The 12,104-nt window shown below is 35.9% G+C and overlaps 1 protein-coding gene across 1 annotated transcript; it reads left to right on the forward strand.

Moving 5' to 3' along the window:
• Nucleotides 1-1,363: 1,363 nt before the first annotated feature.
• On the forward strand, nucleotides 1,364-11,755 carry LOC141305404 (nucleoside diphosphate kinase A-like). The gene is made up of 5 exons (XM_073832505.1): nucleotides 1,364-1,519; nucleotides 9,304-9,434; nucleotides 9,506-9,607; nucleotides 10,887-10,999; nucleotides 11,168-11,755. The coding sequence occupies exons 1-5, from the start codon at nucleotides 1,414-1,416 to the stop codon at nucleotides 11,286-11,288; spliced, it is 573 nt and encodes a 190-aa protein (XP_073688606.1). The 5' UTR covers nucleotides 1,364-1,413; the 3' UTR covers nucleotides 11,289-11,755.
• The last annotated feature ends 349 nt before the right edge of the window (nucleotides 11,756-12,104 follow it).

Genomic DNA, 12,104 nt, shown 5'->3' on the forward strand with positions numbered 1-12,104 from the left:
ATCTGAGTTACTTTTTCAAATAAGTAACGCCAGTTACTTCCCCCCATTTATTGATTAAAAGCTCTTCTGTGCCCATGTTAAGAGAAATTGTAAGATGTTACTTTAGTTCTAGAATAAATGTGAACAAGCATTAATTCATCTCACTCACTAAAAAACAGATACAGTGTTCCTCAAAATGAATAAAAACAGTGAAACTCAATGCAAACCTGCAATAATTAAATATGTTAAATAATACAAATATCCTTCATGTCTTTAATCACATTTTATGAACCGATGTCATTTTATTGACCTTCTATGATCCAGTTCATCTATACAAATGAGCAAAAATTACTCAAGATAATCTAACATTTGTTTTCCTTTTTTATTGCTGAAGAGTTGACATTTTTCTTCTGCGGTCTACTGTACAGACGTGAATTTACTTTTCTCTAAGCCTGAGGCTTTTGGTGTAAAAAGGCTTTTACATTTGCCAAAAATAGAACTTTTTATATTAAAAACAAACAAGCAAGCCCTGCTTAGATTTAAAAAGTAATGCAAAAGTAACGTAACGCATTACTTTCCATAAAAAGTAACTAGGTAGCATAATTATTTAATTTTTTAGGGAGTAACTCAATATTGTGATGCATTACTTTTAAAAGTAGCTTTCCTCCACACTGCATGCAATTATATTAAATTCTCTCTTTATAATACCATCTTAAATATTTTAATACCCTTTCTATGTTGTCGGTCTCATTATCAGTGATCAAGGCTGAGGTTATAGCCATTTCCTGTTATCAGGTGATCAGCTAATGTGATTGGATCGTCTGTTTGAAATGATCAAAAGTAGTCCGTTCAGTTTGTGTTTGTCCTCCTGCAAAGATTAACATTTGTTGTTTTGTCTTTTTGCCAGGCATCGATTCATGTGTTTGTCCTTCGCCCTAACTTCACTTTTGGGACAAAATATCTAAATGCCCCCTGAACTTAAAATAAAACATCTATATGCAGACCTTTTACGCATAATAAAATAGTTCATCTTAAGTACAAAGTGTTCATTCAGTGTCACAAACGTTCCGTTTTTCTTCAGCTGGCTTTTTCGCTCGTGTGTGTATATTTCATGCCTCTCCAAACAGGAAATGGTGTTAATTAAGAGGTTGTGTTTGTGCACGTGATGACCAGTAATCTCACTGTAATTTGCGGGGCTCTTTTTTCCCATGATACACACACACACACACACACACGCGCGCGCGCGCGCACGCCTCATCTGAATACATGATGATTGGACGCTTGACTTTGACCTGTCAGGTGAACGACCTCGCATTTGCGTGCGTGCGTGCGTGCGTGCGTGTGTAACGGTCCGGGGGTTAAAAGCACCGGACCGCTCATAAGTTTTGGAGTTGTTGAAGCGCTACTCGGTGAAGTTTTGGGAAGAATTTGACTATGGCAGCAAAATTTGCTCTCTGCGTCCACGTAGCGCGAGCGGTCACACGGACTTCCACGCGCGTTTTGGGAAACGGACACGCGCGCAGCCTCAGCAGTGACACAGGTTTGCTTACTGTACAAATAAATCCGTCTCTGTGTATGTATCCATCCCATAGCAGGATATAACTGGTGAAGAAACTGATTTAAATACATTTCTTTAAGGTGCAGGTTTGTGTCAGGGTTAACTAGAAGTACCATGTTCTTCGACAGTTACCATGGAAAATATTCCCTGTTAGAACTTTGGCTAAAGTTCTAAACAATGTTAATAGAACGTTCGTTCAGTGTTATCTGGTCTTTTGCCTCGTCCTCAAAACGTCATTATTTTTCTGAAGCATTGTTGTTGGACCTTTTTTTAATGTTACTATTTATTAGTTTAAAATGTTTCAGAGAACATTTAAAAGTAGCTAACATTCCCATAATGTTTGCAAAACAATAAAATTAAGTTAAAATGGAACATTATTGTCTGTAATAGAGATCGACCGATATGGGTTTTTCTATAACCGATGCCGATGTTTAGAGGTCATGGTCAGCTGATTTTTTTTGGCTGATTTTTAGGGCCGATATCTTGAAGTTCTCCCCTTTATTTGCATGCTTTAACCAAACAAATCAAACTGACCAAGTATTAAATATATAAAACTAATAATATAAAAACTGTCAATCATTTACATAAAAGTTTAAGGGCTGAGATTAATGTTAAACTTTAATGTTTTAAATATAAAATTTTGAATACAGAAAATTTAAATGATTTATATAACTGAGAGGACCTGCCAGCAGATGGCGGCAAGACACTGATTTAATTACTGAATCATATCATTCATTTGATTCGCTCGAACAGTTGATTCATTCCTGAATAAAGCAAATGACTCTCTTTATGAATGAGAAATTGAATCATTTCACTAGATTCGTTTAAAAACCCACGTTCATTCATAAACGAAACACCGCAGTGTTTAAATGGAGATGCACAGCGGCTCAGTTGTGACTTGTTTCAGAATACTTTTGACGACAAAAGAGAGCAAAATCTTACTTTTGATGACGAAATAAAGCAAAATCAGGCAATAGTGTAATCTGCCCGCCACCCACCTGCACCTATATTTTTCTCCGATTTAGCAAACCGCACACGATCTTCCTATTCCTATTATTCTAATTCTTAGTTTTTTATGATGATATGATGAATGGATGGTTCATTTAAACAGTTGATCTTCACATCGCTGCAGACTTATATAGGCTTAATCACTCGTGCTTTTAAGCCAAATCCATGCTGAAACAAAATAACGTTTACTGACATCTGGACGTGACTATAGTTTTAAACTCGCAGTATCTGGGGTGACGGAGAGGACGGTCGCATCAGGTGCAATCATCAAAATATATTTAAAAGGAAGCTCGAGCCACGGCCCTGACCACATAACTATTTTAGAAAATAGTTAATGTTTACATTATTATTGATTTATCTCATCCACGCGCGACCCAGCCACAAGTAATTAGAATGCATTTTTTTTATTACCACCGCTCCACCGCACCAATAACACGGGGCTGCCCGCAGACGTGCCTGACTTTAAATTGGCGCTACTAAACATGAAAATCGGCCGATGCCGATATATTAAAAAATGGCAAATATCGGCCCGATATATCGCCCGACGATATATCGGTTGACCTCTAGTCTGTAATAGTGTCTCTAATGGTCACATATCCTATGAAAGCGTTTTCTAAAACATTTCAGATGTTTACGTTTTAAACGTTCAGAGAATATATTCAAATAACTAGAGGTCGACCGATGTATCGGTTTTGCCGATTAATCGGCACCGATAGTTGATTGGCCGAACTATCGGTTATCGGCAAAAATCCTTGCCAATAGTTTTTCCGGGTTGCGTTCTTTGCTGAAGCGGCTCACGCTCCGCTGTCATGGAGTATGAGAGGTTAAGCCCTAGACCAATGTTTAATGCCAGGATTGCTACCATATATTTGTATTGATTTATATCCAGCTGTTTATATTCTTAGCCAGCAAAGTTGCAGGTGTAAAGACATGAGAAAGCAAACTGTGTTCATTCAGCCGACAAAATCAGTCACAGTGCGCCATAGTTTTACATTACACATCTTTCCTACATCGTTCATAAAGACTTGACCCTGTGCTGGAAAATTGAGTATTGTGCATTTAAGCAAACTATTTGTATTTCTTTAGCTCTAATTAAGTCTGTATGCTTAATACAGAGCTATAATTTATGTTTTAGCCTTTTCTTCAGGCCGTTAAAGCATGGTGAGTTTGCATCTTGTTACGCACTTTATTTCACAATGCCATTTTCCTGTTCCTATTTGATTTTAATAACTGATCAACAAAAATATCTATTAAAAATTAAGATAAAAATAATACAAAACGAAATTCGTTAAAGAAGGGATTTTCCACAAATAAAAACGTACGAAGTTGTCAAAAATTGTGTCTGACCCTCTCCAATTCTCCTGGCGTATTGCCGTCCAATTCATACCACGTCCTTTATGACATTTACAAATTACACAAACTTCTTTCGTAATTAACATATTAAACTGAAACAAAACAAAAACAAATCATATTTAAACATAAATGTAAAACAGAAAAGAAATTGTTTCTGAAATGGCTGCATTATAGATCGCACTTTCTCTTTCCGTTTCATGTTTAAACTAACCTTTGCCGCTTTTTTGATCATTCTTGAAGTAAAAATTTGCCCGTTTGGTGATTAAATAAACTGTTTTAGATTTATGCTTGAACTATACAACGCGTCCTGTGTGTGTGTGTGATACCTGCAAGTTGTCCGCGCAACACAGCGCTGCACTTTTGTTCGGTTTCATTAAAGGGTGGGTGAAAAATAGATTCTCCGACGCACCTCAATCCTCTCTTCAATGAGCGTGTGTTTTTCCCGCATATGGCACGCGTGCGCGCCAGAAACGCGGCTGGCTTCATTGCACAGAATTTCCACAGTGAGCTAAGTGTATTGTTTGACAGTGTGAGCTATCAATCGCAGTTTTTGACTTTACATGTGCCTTCATTTCTGCCGTTTATAATGCAGTACTATTAGATGCACTGACAGACTTTCAATTGCTCTTTGTGTTTGTTCGTCCTAAAAAGCTTGATTGCAGATGCAGTTAAATGCACTTGGATTTTCAAATACTTTTATACGAAACTGATGTACACACAGTCAGTTATGTTTTCAGAGCAGGACAAAACATCTGATACATCGAAATAGATCTGTGCATTCGTTTGAATGCAGCCTGTTAAAGCTGCCTCTGTCTGATCTCATCTGTAATAATCAAATGAAAAAGAAAAAAACTATTTCTGTAAACTTGCCGACACTTAAAGAACACTAATTTTAAATAAGTAATTATTTTAAAAAGCAGCCTGCTTATATAATAAAAAAAATGTTAAAATTTAAAGATTCCCACCCCTTTACAATGAGCCCATTTGTAACAACTAAGATTGATGAAAGCTGTAGAATAGAAGTGTTGTTTCTTGTTAGAGTGTTAATTTCAACATTTACTGATATATTGTTAAATTTCGAAGTTCATTTTGTTAACATTAATGAACTATGAAATAACTTTAATGATCAATTTATAATTAGTATTAATATTTTTATTCATTTACAAAGTATGGTTTAGTATTTATTTTTTAAATAGTAGAGCACTATTTTAGTTGGCCTTCAATATCCATTTTCAAAAACTATCGGTTAATTAATCGGTATCGGCCAGCGTGGTCCAACCTAGCTATCGGTATCGGTAAAAACCAATATCGGTCGACCTCTACAAATAACGGTTTGAAAATAAAATTTCCATTACTTATTGGGAAATGTTCTTAGAATATATTTTATTTAAAGGGGATATTTATAGATGTGTACAGTCTCAGCTAACAGGGAACGTTTTCAGATCTCAAAGTTATAAGCAAATGCTTTTCAGAATGATTGTTTAAAGTTATCTGGTCTTTAATAATGCTCTCAAAATGTTAGCACAGAAACATTTTTTTTAGCTGGACGTTCGTCTGTCATTTTTAAAATGTTACTACTTCGGAATGCTCAAAAACATTACATTGTAACACTCCCATAATGTTTATAAAATATAAAATGGAATGTTCCTTTAACTTTCATATAAACAGAACCTTTAGAAGTAACGTTTTCTTAACTTCCATAGCGTTGTCAAAACGTTCCTAAAACGTTTTTTTTTGTTTGTTTGTTTAGCTGCAATAGTAATGCTACACTACACAAATAGTGAAAAGGTCAATGCGACTACAATTATTTTAGGACATGTACCATGTTGGTACTTTAGAGAACCATGTAAATACCATGGTTTTACATTTGATATAATTACTATACCATTCAAATGCTAGAGTACTGTTTTATATTAGGAATGTAACAATATCAAAATCTCACGATGCGATAATATCACAATATCAAGTCAACGATACAATATTTATTGCGATATTTAAAAAAAAAGACAAATAACGAATTAGGGGAAAAATTGACAATTTTGTACATTTTTAAGTTAAATTATTTTATCGAATGAACTTTGAGAGTTCAAAATTAAGAGCTCCAACCCATGTTCACTAAGAAAATTAAAGTCAGAAAAAAGTTAGTTACTATCTCAGTCTAAATTGCATTCACAATGGTGTTTAGGAACCCAAACAAATTAGAATATAATAATAACAAAAACAACATATATTGTAAAACAATTGTACTCTAAAATAAATGAAAATTAATATTTCATAAATATATTATTTAGGCTTTACACTACAGTAGGGAAAATAAACTACTTCTTTCCTAATTTCTACACTTGAAAGAGATATTTTAAATTTAGAAAAAATTATTCAAACCACTAGCTGTCAGCAATTCATACTGCACTTTTACGCTTTTATTTTACAAAGTAATTCATTTAGGCTTACAAAATTATAAATTTAGGCTTAATAAACGAGTTAATCACTCTGAATGGAGCCGTTCTGAGTTGCGGAAAACACTGAATAAGTGAAAAATAATGGACATAGATTTGCACCAGACCTTTAAAAGTAAACAAAAACATGCACAGACAAATCCAAATTACACCCTGTGACTCGTGACGATACATTGATGTCCTAAGACACGAAACGATCGGTTTTTGCAAGAAACTGAACAGTATTTATATAATTTTTTACCTTTGATACACAGCCACGTCCATCTGTCCTGAACACGAGTTTATCATCCGGCTCGTTACACATGTACACGCTCTGGCGTAGTATACGAAAACGCCGTAAGGGAAAATCGGTGAAAAGTTCCGGATGAGTTTGAGCAAGCAAACGTAATCTTTTAGCTTTAAATCGGTTTGAACAACCAAGATAAGCACAAGTAATTACCATTTTGAAAAGCTGCTATACCCACAATCTCTGTGCACTGTGTAAACAATGAGTGTTGTACACAAGCGACAGATCGCTTCAGGCGTATGCGTATACTACGCCAGTGCACGTTCACACGTAACAAGCCTGATGCTAAACTCGTGCTCAGGACAGATGGACGTGGCTGTTTATCAAAGGTAAAAAATGATATAAATACTGTTCAGATTTTCACACGTAATTCACGGAACCAGAGAATGTCTGACGGAACTTATGGTCGCAGGTCAGTCGTCATCATGTTAAGCCCGCCCACCGACTCGTGATTGGCCCGGTACATCTTGGATTTTTCGAGATCTGAAGTGAATTGAGATACTAGGAGAGGCTAGGCTACCGTTCTCCTGTTCTGGTGATATCACTTTTAGCATAGCTTAGCATAGATCATTGAATCCTATGAGACCAATAGCATCGCGTTCAAAAATGACCATCGAGTTTCGATATTTGTCCTATTTAAAACTTGACTCTTCTGTAGTTATATCGTGTACTAATACCGGCGAAAATTGTAAAGCTGCGATTTTCTAGGCCGATAAGATTAGGAACTACACTCCCATTCCGGCGTAATAGTCAAGGGAGTTTGCTGCTGTAATATGGACGCAGCAGGCGCAGTAATATCACACAGCGCTTGAAAATAGTTCCCAGCTAAGTTAGCATTTGCACATGTGCTGCGTGATATTACTGCGCCTGCTTCAGCCATTTTGACAGATACTGTGCCAAAGCATGGCCCAAAATATAACTTGAAAGACCTTTTATGTTAGAATAAGAAGTTAGAAATATTTTAAAAACTACAATTTTTGCTCGGAAGACCTATCATATTGTCATGTGACAACGATAATATCAAGACAGTTTTGCTATCGCAATATCACGATATTAATAATGCCGTAACACCCCAATTTTATATATATATATATTTCAATATTATGGTATCTGTTGAAATACCAAGATATATGAATATAGTAATCATGGTATATATAAAAGTATGTACCACTGCATAACCATTCAACAGCATTACCATATGTGACCCTGGACCACAAAACCTTAAGTCTTAAGTCGCTGGGGTATATTTGTAGCAATAGCCAAAAATACATTGCATGGGTCAAAATTATTGATTTTTCTTTTATGCCAAAAATCATTAGGAAATTAGGTAAAGATCATGTTCCATGAAGATTTCTTGTAAAATTCCTACTGTAAATATATAAAAATGTAATTTTTGATTAGTAATATGCATTGCTAAGAACTTAATTTGGACAACTTTAAAGGTGATTTTCTCAGTATTTTGATTTTTTTGCACCCTCAGATTCCAGATTTTCAAATAGATGTATCTCGGCCAAATATCGTCCTATCCTAACAAACCATACATCAGTAGAAAGCTTATTTGTTGAGCTTTCATATGTTGTATACATCTCAGTTTTGTCAAATTTAACCTTATGACTGGTTTTGTGGTCCAGGGTCACATATATTGTATACAATTTTCATTTAGAGGATATTTTTTACATTTACCATAGAATAAAAGTTGCACATGATCTGTTTCACTAATATCACACAAGCTGTGCTCCGTGCTGGCGTGATCAATGATTGGTTAAATGTTTTCACGTGTGCGAGTGCTGACTGCATTAGGTTAGACGAGAGCTTGTGCAAGTTATTGTCTCGCTTAATAGATTTAGTCGCACGGGTCAAAATTGCAGTGGTTTCTGCATCACATGCCAAAACACAAATGAAAGACACAAGCATGTTCACCATAATGAGCGTAAAAATACTTGCATCTCAAACCTAAAGAGACTAAATTTACCAGGGTTAAGCACAGGAAATTACACATTGTTTTGCATTTCAGTTAATACATACAAAAATGTATAATAATACTGTGGTATTTTTATAAGAGACAGTTATTTTATCATTTTTTAGACAGCTGACTAATAACTCCAGAGACCTTTCTGAAGGCTAATCTCAGTGCTATATCTAATGCATCCTTGGCAGTCTGTGGAGGTCAAAGCCAGAGCACATGAGCTTGTTCTGTGTGGAACGACCTTCATTTGATCAAGCATCAACAAAACGACTGTAAGCGTGTCCACGTGTCTGTCACATTTGCAGGACCTTTTCTTTTAAAATCAGTCCTTTAGAAGAGATTGTCATGGGACACGCCATTGATCTGGATTTGCCTAGTGATGTAAATGTAAAATCACACTGTTCCTGCAATTAATATTTACAAATGCTGCTAAATGACCAATGACTTAGTGTTAATGACAGGAAGCTTCTAGTGTAGTTTCGACACTTTTTATGCTTAAGATCTCAACAGGATGAGATTTATTTACTTACATGGGACAATATGTAAAATATCGAATTAATCTCATTATTTGAATATTCATATTTTTGTTTCACACTTTGGCAGTAGATGGCGCTGTTAGCTTTTTTCTCTAACAAATTCATCCATAACCAAATGCATGAAAATGCACATGTATTAATCTGTTTTTGACCTGCTTTAGATTTTTCTGGCATTAAAGAACGGACTTTGGTAGCTGTGAAGCCCGACGGCGTTCAGAGGCGTCTGATTGGTGAGGTCATCAAACGCTTTGAGCAGCGAGGATTTCGATTGGTGGGTTTGAAGATGCTGCAGGTGAGTTATTCATTTAGATCACATTAATGACTGTTTGTGATGTGTTTCTACATGATTTGTCTATTTTTCAGGCTTCTGACAAGCTTTTAGCTCAGCATTACGTCTCGCTGCAGAGGAAACCCTTCTACTCCAGCCTGCTGTACTACATGACCTCTGGCCCCATAGTCGCCATGGTATGGACCATTCAAACGGCTGCGCTTCAGCATTACGGCCTGTTACGAATGTCATATTACTCTCTAATACACAGTGGTTTTGCATTATGCAAATTATTCATTAAATAATATAACCTACTTCACTCAACTGAGTATAATACTGGATACCACAATGCAGTACGCTTTGGTTTACACTGTGATAAATGAGTAAATCTGACAAAAAAAAAAAAAAAAAATTTAGAAATCCAATACAATAAATAAAAGGTTGTACAGTTGAGATCAAAAGTTTAAATCCTCCTTTCAGAAACTGCAAAATGTTAGTTATTTTACTAAAATAAGAGGGAACATACAAAATGCATGTTATTGTTTGTTTAATTCTGACCTGTTTAAGATATTTTACAGGAAAGAAGTTTACATATCTGTTCAAAAGTTTACATCCCTGAATACCTAATTCTTAATACTGTGTTGTTGCCTGAATGATCCACAGCTGTGTTTTTTTTTTTTTTTGTTTAGTGACAGTTGTTCATGAGTCCCTTGTTTGTCCTGAACTATTAAACTGCCTGCTGTTCTTCAGAAAAATTCTTCAGGTTCCACAAATTCTGTTTTGTCAGCATTTTTGTGTATTTGAACCCTTTCCAACAATGACTGTATGGTTTGGAGATCCATCTTTTCACACTGAGGACAACTGAGGGACTCATATGCAACTACTACAGACAGTTCAAACACTCACTGATGCTCCAGAAGGAAACACAATGCACTAATCAGATGGGGTGAAAACTTTTGAACAGAATAAAGATTTTTCTTATTTTGTCTAAGTATCAAATTTTTTCACTTAGTACTGTCCTTCAGAAGCTACAGAAGCTACAGAAGATACTTACATGTTTTCCAGAAGACAAAATCAGTTAAATTTACCCAGATCTTCAAAAAGCTCAAATTCAAAAAGTTTTCACCCCTTGCCTGTTTCCTTCTGGAGCATCAGTGAGTGTTTAAATCTTCAGTAATAGTTGCATATGAGTCCCTCAGTGTGACAAAAAAAAAAAAAAGATGGATCTCAAAATCATACAGTTATTGTTGGAAAGGGTTCAAATACACAAAAAGAATTTGTGAGACCTGAAGGATTTTTCTGAAGAACAGCAGGCGGTTTAACTGCTCAGGACAAACAAGGGACTCGTGAACAACTATCACTAAACAAAAAAACACAGCTGTGGATCATACAGGTGAGAACACAGTATTAAGAATCAAGGGGATGTCATGAACATCGACAAGTTGAAATTCACATTCCTCATTGGTTCGTTTTCAGGTGTGGGAGGGGCATAATGTAGTGAGTTCATCACGTAAGCTGGTGGGAGACACAGACCCTGCTGAAGCTGCACCGGGAACTATTAGAGGAGATTTTAGCGTTCACATCAGCAGGTATTTACATGCACTCATTATTCTGAGTGGACAATTAGTGCCTACTGCACACTATATAGTGTCCACTATTATTCCAAACACAGCCACACACTTATAAATCAATACACTTTTAGTATGTATATGAGTCGCACGGATGAAATGACTTTCACCACTGTTAAATTCATTCAGAAATGTGGTCCATGCATCTGATTCTGTGGAAGGAGCGGAGCGGGAGATTTCACTCTGGTTTCATCGCTCAGAGCTCATCGACATGGAGGGATGTGATCATAAAAGCATTTACCACATATGAGGGTCAGTTTGTGACGCCTATGTGTTGAACTCTCATTGGGGTTGATTTCAGCTCAATTTCCTTAATAGCACATAAAATGCTGATTATATGCAGTTTTGAACTGCAAATGATATGCTATCATTTTAGAATGATCCGATGTAAATAGGTTTAAATGTTATATTTTATATTATAAATATTAAAAAATAAATTTTAATAACAAAAGGTGGCCTTAAATATTTTCAGATAGACTAATTTTGCTTTGACGCACGAGTCTTAATAGTTCCTAAAGCAACTTTTGTTGTTTTAACTGAACATAAGCAGTGATCACACACACGCACAGTGCAGATCAATATAACTAACTTCTATAAACTATATACTATAATGCCTTTTCAGTTTAAAGGGGTCATCGGATGCAAAACTAACTTTTCAAGTTGTTTGAACATAATGTGTGTGGGCAGTTTGTGTACACAGCCACCCTACAATGATAAAAACCCACCCAGTGGTATTTTTTTAATCTTTAAAAGTAATATCCCCTTTTTAAAATCAGGTCATTCTCAGCTTCTTGTCGTTGTGACCAAACACAGTTGATTGACATGAGCGCCTTACCTTAGACCCGCCCTCACCGAGCTAAAACAGTCCGAATATGATCGCCATTGTGTGACTCAGGTGCAGAGGAAGACTCTAATTGAGCGATTGAGGTGTTCTGTTGTTGGATGTAATAATGAACATAGCAGTCATCATTTACTCCCGACATCTGAGCCGCTGAAGAGGCAGAGGACAACGTTACTTTCATTTTTAAAAGGAAAGTGCCAATCCTGATCTACATATGCGTCTATG

This window comes from Garra rufa, unplaced genomic scaffold (genome assembly GCF_049309525.1).
Source record: "Garra rufa unplaced genomic scaffold, GarRuf1.0 hap1_unplaced_002, whole genome shotgun sequence".
Classification (NCBI taxonomy): Eukaryota; Metazoa; Chordata; class Actinopteri; order Cypriniformes; family Cyprinidae; genus Garra; species Garra rufa.

Coding starts and splice junctions, on each gene's coding strand:
- LOC141305404 (XM_073832505.1), top strand. CDS start 1,414: ATGGCAGCAAAATTTGCTCTCTGCGTCCACGTAGCGCGAGCGGTCACA. Junction 1,520..9,303: donor CAGCCTCAGCAGTGACACAG/GTTTGCTTACTG, acceptor GACCTGCTTTAG/ATTTTTCTGGCATTAAAGAA. Junction 11,000..11,167: donor TTTAGCGTTCACATCAGCAG/GTATTTACATGC, acceptor AAATTCATTCAG/AAATGTGGTCCATGCATCTG.